Consider the following 16153-nt stretch of genomic DNA (forward strand, 5'->3'; position numbering starts at 1 on the left):
AGTGACTGGATCCAGGCCTTGAAGTAACTGGAAACGGTCACACACATCTCCCTCCCCACCCTGCTACCTCCTTCAGCCTTTCTCCCCACATTTCTTGTTTCCCTCTCTCCAACTCCCATGAGTCTGCCAGTTACCTGTCCCTGTCCTTCTCTGCCTGCCCTTTGTGCGCACCCTCTTGCACCTGCAGCTTCCCACCGCCTTCTCTGCACCTAAAGCCACCAAATGTGCCACTCACTACACTGCACTGCTGCCACCACAAATTGTTCCCTATCTGCAGCAGTGGGAGAGAAACTGGGCACAAGGCAGACACGTGGAAAGCTCTGTGTTGTGCAAGGTAGGAGATGCAGCTGGAAACAGCAGACCAGAGGGATGCCTCCCTTGGAGTTAGTGATCATGGTTAGTATGAGACAGGTAACGGAAAGAAGAGGAAAGCAGCACAGCATGGTGCAGAGTACTGCTGTGTATAACTGGCACAATATATGCAGTAAGTACTGTGTAGCGAACAGGAGTTGGACACAGTGTGTACCAAAACAGACCCCTGGAGCACAGTGCTGCTGGCTGTGATGAAGGGAGGGAAGAGGACAGCTCCACAGCTGACAGGCTGGGGGAGTGCTAGCGATGAATGGATACTGCTGAGGGGTATTTTCATACAGCCTACCAGCTCTACTTAAAGTCCATTTTGGTCCCTAATAAAGGAAGAGTTCCCAACCCTGAAATAAAAACATGATTGTATCTTAAAGCGACTCAAACCTGCTCATGACAACAGGATGATTGCTGAGAAGGCCAATATTTAGCCTGGCAGTATTCACCAATGCTCAGATCAACATAGTTTTGACAGCAAGAACAAGACAGCAAGAAAATGGGAAAACTACACCTCCATAGCTCCGTAATATGAGGAGATAAACGCAGACTTTACATTCATACACATGTATCTTCTCTCCAGGAAGAGACCAAGTCCCAGTTGGACACCCAGCATGTGGACACATCACTAGGATTCAGCTCATTTAAAGATACAGCTCTAAATACAGTAGAAAATCCAGTGCTGTCCTCCTTAGATAAGAACTCTTCCAAGTAGAGACACATTCTGGCCAACAGCCACTTGAGTACTTACAGCTTCTGTGTCAGTCAGGGTAAATTCTTCTAAAATACCCAGCTGCCCCAGAAGAAGAGAAGGTGACAATGATACATATATGAGTTTTATAGTATGAACAGGCTGTACAACTCCACTGGCTCTACAGTATCTTTGAAGCTGCCATCTCCTTGCTGTTAACAGGTGCTGCAAGGTTTCCATTCTAACTCTTTCTCAGTCATTTGGGTATCTGAGATGAATTTGCAATCTATTTGCGAACTATATCGTGACTAAGGAGAGGTATAATCTCCTGTAACATCTCAGCGTGTTTTCACATCACTGAGCAATGTTTTTCTTTCATCTACAGGCATATACTTTCCAGGCCAACATCCCGTGGCAGAGAGGGGATCACATCTGACACAAATACGGGCTGACCCAAACAAACCACAAAAAGTAATGTCAGTTATCCCCAGAAGGAAACAGAATCCAGCTAGCCAGAGTATTAATAGCAGCCTGGGAAACGGATCCAGGAAGTCTGGATCATAGTCAGACCACCAAAAGCTGAAGGAAAATAAGCTCCAGCCTCTGGTATCTGACTGTTTTTTGCCTTTTCAACTGGCCAGTAAGACAGCAAGCGGTGCCCAAACTTGTGACTAGAAAGACAGGAAAAGCAGCATCAAAGCTGTTTTATTTTCACACCAGTTTCTTGAAAGGCTTTGCAAAAGTGGCCTACATGTTATTTTTTTGGGGAAAAAAAAAATCACAACTTTCTATGCTCTCTGTCAAAAATTTGTTTGAGGATCAATTCTGTCAGTGCTCTTGTCCTTACTTTTTAACTTCAGCAGTAAGTCATATATGTACATTAATCTGCACCCGTATACTTTATACAGACATGGGTTTAGTAGAGATTCATCATTACATAAAATCAGTTGCTTATTCAAGAAAACCTTCCCAAGTCCTTGCTGATACATTATAGAGTGGAAGACACAGGAGTATTTGATAAGAAACTGTTTTTCACCTTAGTTCTCTTAAGTAATACTCTGCTATTTGGAGGGCTGAGAACTGAGATCTTTTATTTTCCCAAATTATTAGGGCTAACCTGATTATGATCCTGACAACTACATATCAATCCACTTCAATCTGATATGATTGATTTTACCTTTCAGTTACTGAGCTTTAAAAACTGTATAAAATCAGCAAGTTATGCACATTGATCGTGAAAACACACTATCAAGTCCCATATCATGTAACTTAGTAACCTGCACCATAGACTAAAATTTACACAGCTGTGTCTCTATTCAGCATACTTTGGGACTACTGAAATTACGAACTTCCTTTGCTGGCTTTTTGATATGATGTCAGCAACTGCTCCCCAGTACAAGTCTCAAACAAACAAACAAACAAAAAAAATCCCTCGCCTTCTAGTACGTATCAGTGACTGATACTTGATGCAAGATTTAGGATTAGGATTTCTCTAGGAAAATAGGCATATCTGACAGGCTTTCACTCTCACACACGGAATCTGAGCTAGTATTTGTGGCAACTGGACCCTCCTCTCATTGTTACTGAAAGGCACTGAAGGAGCTGGCAGATCGGAAGCATTACTATAAACACCAATTTTGTGAATAAAATGTCAGGTGCAAACATGCAAACAGAAGGCATGTTCCTCTACTTAGATGAAGTATTTTGTTGCAGTTAAAGAACAAATGGGACTATTTGCAATGGACTTCAAGCCCACTAAAATGTGCTTACACTTCCACCCCTAGAAAACTACAAGACAGAGTAATTCCTTACATCCTCAGACTCAAAGACATGGCAAATCATTTTGTACTGCCTCTTTCCGTCTTGAGAAGGATGAGATGCTTCCACATTATCCTGGGAGTTAGACCGTGGCATTCGCCTACGAGCCATCAAAACAACTATATTTCCTATATCTGCAATATAAGAAATGGTCCGCAGGGGATGATCCATCATGGTTTCCTGGGGAATACAAAAACCAACATAAGTACCTGTTTCAATGAAGTTCTTATTGCATACCTAGCATTATGAAAACAAACAATATAAGACCTTTGCCAAGTGAAATCTGTAATACCTGTCATGCATGAAGGCAGACGCCAAAAGAAAACAAGAGCTTCACTTTCCAAAAGTAAAGCAAAGAGCAAGTTTTACAAATTAAAGCTGTGTTTTCTGTGGAAAAGCACACACAGGCCTCAATATCGGCATGTGAGTATGCTGGGCATGTATGTGCAAAGGACTATAGACTTCAAATTGCCACAAGCAAACATTTTGGGTTACTCTGGACACAATCAATACTTGACACATTATAGCTCATAAGAAGTGAGCTGACTGCAATTAGCTTACCTGCAAATTCTAATAATTTCTACAGTCAGACACACCACAGTAATTTAATGTATGACACAATTCTTGAGCATGGAGCCTGGACTTTTTAAAGGACAAATTTTGGCAGGTAGGTGGAAGTCTGTTTCAGAAGCCTACTACCACAATACTGACAAAGGTGTCTTTGTGTATACCTGTGTGTCTGCATTCAGTACTTTTATTCTCTGTGTAGAAATGAAGAGGTCTACTTCAGTCATGGGTTGAGATTCACCTTCTGGAGCCTGAAAATAAATGGATTAGTGTCAAACAAACACATTAGGTACATAGTTACTAATTATGTTAGCTTATGAACAGGGGTGCACCAAGACACAGTCAACAGAACAGCAATGCAAGATAGAGTATTAGACTGCAGAAGCCAAACACAAAGATATGGAAACTATATACATATATGTGAAAGTGAACTGGATATTATTTGAAAAAAATGTTAACACCATAAAAGCTTCACCAATTCAGTAAAAATAGGCCTGACTGCAACATGAACTATATAAAGATTTCATGACAATCAAAATTATTCTCCCATTTTTCCCACACTATGAATCCCACTTTAAAGAAGGTTTTTCACACAAGCCATAGAAAGGCGTAACTGCATCTCTTGCCTGAGAAATTTGTATATGGGCTAACAGTGACTGCCAAGACCAATGGAAAAACCTGCACCACAGGTAGGTACAGTTTAGGCAATTCATAATGCAGTTCTGGTAAGACCTTCACAGTTAGACAATATATTATTCAAGCACTAACACACTTTAGAAGTCGTATTTTGTTAACAGAAAGCAAAAAATTTTAATCTTTTAAAAAATAATATTTGCTCAAAGATACTTAGAAACTCCATAAATGAAACTTACTACTAAAATGAGTCAATCTCAGCATATTACTATGTGTATATACATAAATGGGGTTTTTTGCATCCAGCAATTTGACACATCCGTAAATCAAACAAAGCACTCTTATAGAAAGATAACAAAATAAATAAATAAAAAAAAGACTTAATTTTAATCTATCGTTCTACAGAATTAAAACCTTTGCCATGTCAGTCCTGTTTCTTTAGTATGCATTTTGGGTACTGCCTGTAACCATCCAATCTTTACTCTTATTTCTAATGTGAAATGGCTAATGATAAGCAACAAAAAATGGCTGATCAGGCAACTGATTTCTGAGAAATGTCAACTTGTATGGTGGCTCAGAAACAAATCTAAAAAAAAACTTGCTGGATGCAGAAAATAAAAACATAAAATAAAAAGAAAGGCAAAAATCCCTCCCAGAAAACAACACGCATAACATCAAGCTGATGGGAGTTTGTACTGCACCTTCTTCCTGCTTTTGGCTAATTTCTGGGCCATCTGCTTAGCATGGAACAAACAGAGACAGGACAATAGTTAGAGAAGGACTTACAGAGACTCCAAGTCAAGCAGGAATCTGCATGCTAATGCCAGGGCTCACAGACTGCTAGCTGTTCTAAATTAGTCCCTGCTTAGATTAATTTCCTCCTTTTCTTTTTGGCTTAAAAAACCCCTAAAATTTTCATGTTTAGCACAATGACTTTAAAAAATAAACTGTACCAAAAAAGTCAGGAAGAACATGAAAGGTTTGGGTTTTTTCCTGTTGTTGCTTTTTAGTGTTTGGGTTTTTTCGTCCATTTAAAATGTTACTCAAAACAAACAAGGAGGTGGTTTTGTGAGTTTTTTTTCTTGGGATTCTTTTTAAGGACAAAAAATGGCACTTCCCGTCATTTACAGCAGTGTTAACCATGATACCACTTCTTTTGAATCAACACCAATGTAAAAGGTGAAAGAAGAATCTTAGCCATTATTACCCCAACATTTTCAGATCTAAAGAATTTAGACTGACGTTTCTTAATGCTCTCATAATTAAACAGTCTTCAGAAAATAACCTCTCTAAAACTACGCTGTTTTCCTGGAAAAACAAAATGACACAAGTCAACTTTCACCTCCATTCTGTGCAAAGTTCTCCTCCTTCTGTGCAAATACATCCACACCGATGTTAACATTGCATATCTAGACAACAGGTTTTACTGTGACACCTGCACAAAGATACGTTAATACTACCACATTTTTTCAAGAAGGCAGTGGAGCATGTACTTCAGTTCCACAAACACCTGAATCCAGGTTTCTTGTCACCAAGTAGTTTAACTGATTTACATCCAGACATGTATCAACCCATTGCAACAAATTGATTCCTCATGTGCTACTACTATAGCAACAATAACAACACAAATAAGCATTATTCTTACAGGCTTGCAATCATTAATTCAAACCCAGGTGAACTGAACTTACAGACCTGCTTACTGCAGAAACACAATACTCACCAGGCTGGCAGATATCCTTTTACTTCCAACAGTCTAAGCTGCTTAGCTTAGACTGTTGCCTCTTAGCTAATTAAATTAACAGGTGTACTTGTAGTGGGAAGGAAGCTGAGTATCACAGGCTTCATAAAGATGCATGGCTAACTACTTCCATGAAGAACAAACAGAAAGCCTGAATCACAAGACACATCAAATGTTTTATACTGATGCTCACAACTTCCATCTCTCAGGTTTTGCCTAAACAAATCTGAAAGCGGCTACTGAAACTTCAGACCTCGCTGCTTATTTACAAATAACATTCTCTCACTAGCTTTTAGTCACCTTTTGGAAACTAAGAAATATTTGATAGCCCGGTGACTGCAAACTACTGCAAAAGCAATTAATAAAAAGCAATAATAAAAAAATAAAAAAAAATAACTGCCTCATGCTGCAGGCGCTTCATTAGATTAATATTAATTTAAATTGGTAGTCAGAAATGACATAATCATCTTGACTAAAAGCTGCTTGCTATACACTGGACAAGGGGGGGGGGGGGGGGGGGGGGGGGGGGGGGGATAAACTCAGGAGACAGAGCATTTAAATTGTTTCCAAAACCAGGCTTCCCTTCTGACAACTTGCCCCACTCCCCAAACTTTACAGAGTGATGGACCTCACAAAAGAAGAAAAGCACCAGCCAAAAAGAATAAAAAGGGTGTGTGTGTGTGTGTGTGTGTGTGGAATCCTTGAGCTAGAGGTTTACAAAGCAGAATCACAGATTCATCAAAACACACTATCATTCAATTTAATGAAAATTCTGCTCTTGCACTGGAAGCATCTGGTCTTAGTAGTATTTTAGTTTTTTGAAGAATTACTTTCAAATATTTCATAAAACTAAGGTGATGATATGGAATAACCAATTCTAGTAAGTGATTTAACACTACACTGAAATGCCATGAAAAGTAGTCATGGTCCATGGGGGCAAAAAAAAAAAAAAAAAAAAAAGATAATTCTATGCAAGACACTTCATCAATCCAATCCTCTTTATCACCATGTTATTTTGCTAATTCAGAGCAAAAGATTCTAATTTTTAGAAAAAAACCAGAAACTACTTAATCTAAATAAAATACAGTTTTTCTAAAAATATAGAGGCCAGACTTTTCATTTCAGGTAAATTAAATTTAACTATGTATCTAGTAGCAACTTCCAAAATTACAAATTGTAAAAAACCAGCAAGCTTCCACTTTTCCTACAGGATGTCTTAAAGATACTCAACCCATTTAACCTCTACAAAAAATGTACTGCAACTCAGTGAACACCGAGATGATACTGAGCGAACAAAATGTGCGTATTATTCCCACACATGGGTTCTACCTTAAATTACATTCAGTAATTACTCAGTTGTTATCTAAAGATGTTCAAACCTGCCACACAGCTCAAATCTGCTGATGAAAAATAAAAATGAAAGTTAATTGTTAGTTCAGATGTGAAATGTAACCAACACAGATCAGCTGTGAATTGTAACCACGAACATCAACTTTTTTATTGTTACAAGTACTATAGCTCCACTCCAAGCAAAATGTGAAAAGGCATTTTTTTCTGTGGTATCTAAAGAAACGAGACTACAGTCTGAAGATGGTGATATACCCTTTATATTACTGAAGGTACCGGCTAGTGGAAATGTGAAATAACTGTTTTACAAACATCTTCAAAGCAGTGCATCTGTTTTAAGTTAGTTGGTTTTCACAGAGATGAAGTCCAAGGAAAAAAAAAAAACCAACCCAACCCTCATACTTCTAAACTGAAGAGATACTTTAAAGCAGCAGCAAAGAGAATTGTTTTCAAAATCTGTTCATATTCTAAATGATTATGTGGTCTGAAGGCTCTGCTAAAAGGAAACATTATAGGGATTAATAAATTCAAAAGGAACACACTCATAGAGAAGCTATGTGTACACAGTGGGCTTTAAACAAAGCTCTTCCCCCTTTTTAATGTTCTTAACTTCAAGTCTGAAAAATTTTTAAAACTCATTCTTAAATCATAACCTTTGTTTTCTTTAACTACAGAGAAATGTTTCACATGCAACACCTAACACACTGTAAACAAACACGACTAGCACCCAAGTATCTTAGTCATTGTGTGAACAATATTTTATACATTTGGGCTAACACCTATATTATGCAGTGATGAATTTAGCAGCAGGAACTCCATCATAATGGATGTCTCACTTAAAAGGTTTAGCTTTAATGGCAATCAGAAAACCAATCAAAACCAACCCAAATAAACCAAAAACCCCAAGGTGCAGGGAGGTACATTTACGTTGCCTGAGCTTCACCTAGAAGCAGAAAAGCAGTAACTGTCAAGGAAGTGTACAATGGTATTGTGTGTCATGCAGTAAGCCAATAATTTTCTGAAATACAGTTTCAGAAAATTCTGCACACCAGCTAGGGTTTTACCAGGTCAACAATGTAATTACTTGGGCCTCCATCTTGAGATGAATTTACTACAACCAAGAATATATGTGTCTGACAATTTGTATGGATGTATAAACTATGGGGTTTGTGAGTGAAATGAGCTGAACAGATTTCTTACGTTTTGCGGCACAGCACTGATGAGGCATAACAGAATCCTCAGAAAAAACTTTATTTTGTTAAACAATTTCTAAAAAATTAACATTTAGTATCAGGGAAAGATTCTACACCATCTCACAGGCCCACTTTGAATCAATTCTGTTCTGTTTTCTGTAACACATTCTTTCAATCTCTGTCTAATAGTGTACTCCCATGCAAGTTTCACCTTCCAGGTGCAAACTTCCAGCCCACCCCCAGGTTCACGTTCAGTTCCTGGTACAGTTTCCTGCGGCAGCTGTTGCTAATCTTTCCTTTCAATCTCCAGTGATGTGGCCCTCCTAGATCCAGCCTCACTGAAGCCCGTATTTCACTCCCTTCTCTATCTTACCTTTAGTCTCCTGTGCATTCAAATCAGACAACTTTTCTACCATGTGGCCCAGCATCAAGAAAGAACACATGGGGACTATTAAACAGCGAGGCACAGCCTTACTCACACCCAGAGCAGGAAAGAAGCAGACTCTAGGGGAAAATCTCCACTGTAGCTTTGGGAAGAACCCACCAAAACCTGCCAGAGTTGAGAAAGCTGAGTGAAAAAATCCTTTTAAAAAATGTCACTGAATCCAAAGTTTCCAATAAACACAGATAAATCATTCTTTTTCAAAAGGTTCAGCAGTTGTTTAAGTTTGTGGAAACTTCTACAGAGGTGGCAGAAGACGACTTATCTGTAACAGGAAGGCTACACCCCTGCCTCGAAAATGCTAGAGTGTTAGTGATTTTCAGAGACAAGGTTACAAGAAATCACATATTTGAACATCAGCAAAATTACACTTTCTGGAAGTATCTCAATGGTTCTACTAAGAGCTTCACTGTGAAAGTCACATTCACAGACCGAACTGAACACCTGGCATGGAAAACATTGGAAGGAATAGTAACAGTAGGAAGAATCAGCCAACCTTTAATAGACAGTGCTATCGGCTTTGCTGATAACATACTGTCTCTCCTCCTCTCCCTTTTATACGATTGCACACAGAGTTTGAGTTGGAATCCAAAATAAACTATACAAAAGAGGAACACACAAGTATTAAACTAAAGAAGACTTTCAGATAAGATTGTGTTGGTTAGCTGAATTAGCAGAAGATGAAGCGGTGTGCATACCACCCAGTCACATATGGCTAGTGGGAATATTGCAGCATACTCTACAACCATGCAGTACTTAACTTCAGTTGACAATGTCATTATTGTTACTTACAATACAGCAGCATGCCCATTGCTTGTTGCGGCCTGTACAGAATTGGTAGGCACTTCTGTTTTCCAAACAAACAAAGCAAACATACCAGATTCCAGGGCAAATTATTTTTTTCCATACATCTCGGTACAATCACAGGCTTTTCTTTTTCTTTTTAAATCAGTTCATAGCTATTATGTGGTGGAGAAACTAATACCCACAACAGGGTCAAAAATAACTGCAAACATTACCACAGTACCCATTCCATCAAGTGTTAGGAAAGAAACACCTGCAGTACTTACTGGTTATACCCTAAATCTGTTTTCCCCCCAATACCCAGGTAATATATAACTTGGTAATATATAACTTAGACCACTTCACTGAATCTGGCTTCAGATCTGGCCTAGAGTACATGGCAGAAGTATTACTAAAGGGAATTAAAATTATCTGGTAAATTTTCCTGATCAGTGTTGTTCCAAAAGCATCACTAAACACGTGATTTATTTTGCAGAAAGAAAGATGAGGAACTTAAGCTTTCTGAAACCACAGATAACCCCACATGGAAAAACAAGTTCATACCTTAAGGCACCCATATAATAAGGAGCAGGAACCATTCCTCACCTTGATTCTGCTGACAGCTTCCTGAGCCTGCATCATTCTCACATTCTTGGAGGGAGTTTTATCAGAAAGGAGTTGAGTGGAGCCAAGGTAATTGGCAGCAAAAATGATGCCATCGATTAAGTCTTCAGGATCACAAGGGCCAGGAACTGTAACACAGGAAAGCAGTCGCTGTGGAAAATGATGCTGAACCACAGCAAAACAACAGCAATCTGACAAGTTGAGCCTGAACCTGATGGCTGCAAATCCTCCTCTGAAATACTTCACAGTTTAGCATGATCATATGGCAACCAGTACTTTCAAAGGTACAAAATGCCAAGTAAATGCACTCAACATCTGCAGTGGGTTGACCCTGTCTGGACACCAGGTGCCCACCAAAACCGCTCCATCACTCCCCTCCTCAGCTGGACAGGGAAGAGAAAATATAACAAAAGGCTCAGGGGTTGAGATGAGGACAGGGAGATCACTCAGTAATTACCGCCATGGCAAAACAGACTCAACTTGGGGAAATGAATTAATTTACTGTCAATCAAAAGAGAGGAGGCTGATAAGAAATAAAAGCAAATCTTAAAACACCTTCCCACCACCGCTCCCTTCTTCCCACGCTCAACTTTACTCCCCATCTCTCTACCTCCTCCCCACCCAGTGGCACAGGGGGACGGGGAACGGGCACTGTGATCAGTTCATCACACATTGTCTCTGCTGCTTTTTCCTCCTCACAGGGAGGGCTCCTCACACTCCTCCCCTGCTCCAGCGTGGGGTCCCTCCCATGGGACACCGTCCTCCAGGAACTTCTCCATGAGTCCTTCCCACGGGCTACAGTTCTTCACGAACCGCCCCAGCGCGGGTCCCTCCCACGGGTGCCGTCCATCAGGCCCAGCCTGCTCCAGCGTGGGTCCCCCGTGGGGTCACAAGCCCGGCCAGCAAACCTGCTCCAGCGCGGGCTCCTCTCCACATGGGGCCACAGGCCCTGCCAGGAGCTGCTCCAGCCTGGGCCGTCCACAGGGTCACAGCCTCCTTTGGGCACCCACCTGCTCTGGTGTGGGGACCTGCATGGGCTGCAGGTGGGGATCTGCTCCACCGTGGACCTCCACGTGCTGCAGGGGCACAGCCTGCCTCACCGTGGGCTGCACCGCGGGCTGCAGGGGGATCTGCTCTGGCACCTGGAGCCCCTCCTGACCCTCCGTCTGCACTGACCTCAGTGTCTGCACAGTTGCCTCTCTCCCATAGCCTGGCTCCTCACTCCAGCTGCAATTACTGTTGCACAGCAACTTTTCCCCCTTCTTAAACACATTATCACAGAGTTGCTACCAGTGTTGCTGATGGGCTCAGCTTTGGCAAACAGCGGGTCCAGTCTTGCAGCTGGCCGGCACTGGCTCCATCAGACACGGGGGAGTGTTCTAGCAGCTTCTCACAGAAGGGACCCTTGCAGCCCACCCACTACCAAATCTTTGCCACACAAACGCAATACAATGTCTCTCCAGTAAAAGCCTTAACTGTTAATCTAGCCCATCTCTCATAATAGCTTGTTCTTTTGTGAGCAGGGATCATCCCTGAGCAAAATAATTTCTGTAACTTTTCACTGTTATAAAGGGACAGACACAGTCACTCGGCTTTTCCTCACCCACCAAAACCAGCCTTGCAATGGTAAGACTGACAGTCACAACAGAAAGAGGAAGGGTGCAATTTAGTAACAGCCATCAGCCACTTGCTCACCTGTGCGTTAGCTGCAGTTAGTGCAACAGGCATTAGAGCAGGGGTCCTCAAACTTTTTAACCAGGGGGCCGGCGCGCGGATGCAGTGGCAGGCAGCCATCTGCGGCTGCTTGGTTTCCCCCCCCAGCACCCAGCGGGGGGGGGGGGGGGGGGGGGGCGGGGGGGTCTGTAAATACCGGGGGCCGGATTGAGGACCCTGGGGGGCCGTATCTGGCCCGTGGGCCATAGTTTGAGGACCCCTGCAGTAGAGCCTCCACAGGAATGCTTTACAGGTACAAAATGTCTCCCTTTACCAAGAAGACTGATTGCTCAATTAAGAAAAGTACTTTTATGCCATCACTGTTAGTCTCAACAACGATATTGAGGTAAAGGACAAAGTTAAATAAAAATGTTGTTAAATACACAGAACTTGGGCTCTCCGAACGGCAGAACAACTCTCTTTGTCCTGCAGATTCTGAATGACCTGATGATCTCCTAAGTTTTTGGTATTTGGCATTTGTATCTAAAAATTGTATATGCAAACATGTTCTATTGTAACACCTTGCTACATGTTAAAATTGTCATGATCCAAAAGGGAGGCTGGTTAACCTAATTATGTTCAAGACAAATAAAAATGCAAATCATATTAGAGAATGCTAAGAGTAAAAGTGTCTATATTCTATCACCAAAAAAGTAAACTTTTTCAGTTTGCCTTTTTTTCCCGTAAGAGCAAAGCAAAAACCCTACAATATCGGAAGGGAGCTTTTATTAGCTCAAGGGGTATCTTGAGCTATAAGGTGATGGGGCTCAAAGTTTAACATTACTCAGAATGCCAATTCTGTTCTAACTGAAGAGATTAACAGCCCCTGAGAATGAGCACAGGTAACTTTGGCCCCAAAGAAATGCAAGTCACTATTTAGATTAAAATGGTAAAAGAAAGAGCTGGAGACACTGAAACACAGACAGAAGTAGATATATAAATCTTATCAGCAAGCTCGTCTCCTTTATGGTTTCTTTAAATATGAAAATTTATGACTAGTAATTTTAAGATGCTCATCTCCAAAGTGCAGAATTTGTTCAGATACTATGTATCTGGAAAACTCTCAAAATGAATGAGTCACTTTCAAGCCCCCCAAAATGGGAATTTTTTCCTGAAGGAAATGTATGCATCTGGAAGTACTGTATATTTGCACACTCTTCCAGTCCTGAAACCATACGGCATTTCAAGTGTTGCTATTCGTTATTCTACATACCAAGGCCTTTTCACCACTTTCATCACTTCACTATAAAGGGCACAAAACCCTTTATAGTACAATTTCTGATCAAAACACAAAAATCATAAATATAAATTGACAAAAGTGTAGATAAGACTCCCAGAAGGAAGCATATTAAAACCATAAAAGGCATGTGCTTTACTTTCTTCAGTGGTGAACACACAGACAGCGCTGCTTTTTTAAGATCCCCTCCATTTACCACTTCTGACAATTAAATTATTACCTGAATGAAAGTACTAGCAAGATTTTCTTGGACTGCTAGTGCATAAAAATGGAAAAACTTGGGGTTTTAAGGAATTCTGCACTGGACTGAGATCTAAGAAAATTTTAATTTATAATTATTATCTTTTGAGGAGAGAAGGACTATTTAAGTTAGTCCTTGATAGACAGGGCTACCACTAGGAGATGAATTTCAGTTCTAGAGTGATCCTTCATTGCTGCAAAATTCCAGAGCTCATCTAGTTTCAAAACAATGTATGAAGTTTACGTTATTGACATTCTAGTGACAGATTCCAAAATATGCAGCTCATACACTGAAGACTAAAAAATGATCCAATTGCAGTCTAAAGAGAATTATCACATAATAGCTTAAACACAGCACACTGTAAAGTAATCCAAGGAGTTCCAAGACAGTCCAAATGATGTATCATCTCAACTGTATTTCTGGCATTCCATCAAGCATATGCAACAAGCACTGTTAGGGGACAAAAAACTAAATGAAACTTCAAATTTTCTGCTTCTGTCACAATGAAATATGCTGCTGCTCTCATAATGAAATAACTGTGGTTTACAGCATGCAGTCTTCCTGTATACACAGGATGCAGACTCATACGAAAGGTAACAAGTTCATGTAGCAGGTAACTTGCTTTTTCACATTGTTCTGAATAAATACAGCACTAGTACAAACACAACCTTCACTCTAAGACAGGAAGCACTACTTAATTAAAAGACAAGCAGCTGTAAAGCAATGCAGACTTCCTTTGGCAGGGCTCCCAATTAATCAAATTAATTCAATTTTGCTAATTAATCCAACTGAGATTGGACTGAATCTGCCAATTGAAATCAGTGCAGAACAGAGCACTAGAATCTTCTTGCTTAGACTGTTTTCCTTGTCCGCACACATTCATACGTGTTGTGTAAATACCACAAAAATTTAGTAGTGTTTTAAGTGATACTGATAAAAAATCAGCAGAACTGACATAGAAACTATGAATGAAACACTAAAAAAATAAAAGTTCCAAGTTCCTGAACTACAAAAAGAGCACAGTACAATTAGCTCAGGTTCCAGACTGGATACAATTTACTCTAAATGAGTACACCCAACCCTTGCAGTTTTTCTATTCAGCAAATAAAAATAAAATTTTAGATGTTTTAAATATTGGAGGTTTGGGGATATGAAAAAACATTTAGAAACTGTAGAATTATCTTACCTTCAACATAGGTTGGAAATGAAGCCAAGCTTTTTCTGGACTGTAATTAAGACAAAAAGGATTTCAAACAGAACAGAGCATGCACAAATATGCATTCAAAATTTCTCCATGACAAAAAAAGAAAAAGTAAATCAGTCATATTTATTATCAAAGGAAGATCACCACTTGTTAAGATTTATTACTACATTTAGTATTTTCAAAATCTAAGCACCTACTAGATTTAAATTCAATGTATTCCATTTGTGTCTTTACCTTCCAGGCAACATGCTAGGCCCAGTGTTCAGTTACTTGTTGGTGTTCAATAGTATATTAACTGTCTACCAATAGGTGCTCTAATCTAATTTTACTAATCAAGAGGTATGCCAGAGAATACATCATATCTCAAATAAATACCTGCAGGAATATATAAAATAAGGCTATAGTTTTATTATTCATGACTGAAAGCATCAGCCTGGTCAGTTATTCACTAACAAAATTGTTATTCATTAACCAAATTCTGTTATTCATTAGGACAGGTTTTAGAGGTATCCCTCACATTTAATACAGCCTTACAAAAAGCTTTCTAAATTTTAACAGGTTAGGTAGCAACCTGTGTTCTGTGGAGTAACTGAATTCACTTAACATCTCACCACCAAGTATGGTTACACCATATCAAGCACAAAACCGCATCTGGTAGCTTCACTTATGTAAAAAGTGAACAAACAAAAAAAAAAATCCTGACTTGCCTATGTAAATACACAGTCTAAAGTAAGACCTTACTTCTGACTTCAATTTTATGTGAAAGACTAACACTCCAAACATGTGAAAGCTACGACTTCCAGTGAGTAAGACTCATCATTTTGTTATAATCAATAATGCAAACAACATTGGAAAATTTATCAAAGAAAATTCTGTGTGGCAATATACAGATGGCAATAGGTATATTGAAATACTTGCTGATATCACATGTGCTGCAGATAAGAATTCTGGGTATCCCAAGGATTACAAAACTTTAACGAATCTACAACTGATTGTATTAGCAGTAACTCCTCCAATGCCTGTTTAATACAGTTTTATTAAAAGAAAAATCTCTGTATGATCAGAATAATGCATAATATCTTAAGACAATTTCCAGCATATTTCCAGACAACATACACTGAAATATATGCTGCATTGTTTTCCATTGTGAACCAGGAAGTTCACAGTTATGTGACAGTTCAGCTGACTAACGCCAAGCAGTCTTTTCCATTGTAACAAATAGAAAACGGATTTTAAAAGTAGTATTTTTCAACCAATGATGCTCATCTTGCTATAAAATAAAACTTGTGAAACAAAAACAAAAGATGCATGACACACAGATCCTGCACAGCCTGTGACCACCTGCTGTTCCTTGTGTAAATGACTATAGTGTACTGCAAAATTGAAAAAGCTCTCCATTAGAGATTGTACTAGCATAAATAAAGATGTTAATAAACCAAAATCTCCTGATATTAAGGCATTTAAGCTGGTGTGAGAACACTGACATGCCTTTTCAGAACTGTGGCTTTTTGATCTCTTCGGGTGAAATGTTTTTACTGGACCACCTGCCCACACAGTCTTCA

General features: G+C 39.7%; 1 protein-coding gene across 2 annotated transcripts in view; it reads right to left on the reverse strand.

Annotated features, from left to right (window-relative positions):
* APBA1 (amyloid beta precursor protein binding family A member 1) overlaps positions 1 to 16153 on the reverse strand; it is a 91001-nt gene that overhangs the window by 9643 nt on the left and 65205 nt on the right. The window contains exons 4-8 of one of the 2 annotated variants that reach the window (XM_040579789.1): positions 14574 to 14613; positions 10179 to 10324; positions 4771 to 4803; positions 3601 to 3687; positions 2864 to 3049 (exon numbers count right to left, since the gene is read on the reverse strand). In XM_040579789.1, coding sequence (XP_040435723.1) covers positions 2864 to 3049; positions 3601 to 3687; positions 4771 to 4803; positions 10179 to 10324; positions 14574 to 14613 — 492 coding nt within the window. The remainder of the gene's footprint in view (positions 1 to 2863; positions 3050 to 3600; positions 3688 to 4770; positions 4804 to 10178; positions 10325 to 14573; positions 14614 to 16153) is intronic. The other variant, XM_040579790.1, reaches the window with a different exon arrangement.

Source organism: Falco naumanni, chromosome Z, assembly GCF_017639655.2.
Source record: "Falco naumanni isolate bFalNau1 chromosome Z, bFalNau1.pat, whole genome shotgun sequence".
In the NCBI taxonomy this organism is placed as follows: Eukaryota; Metazoa; Chordata; class Aves; order Falconiformes; family Falconidae; genus Falco; species Falco naumanni.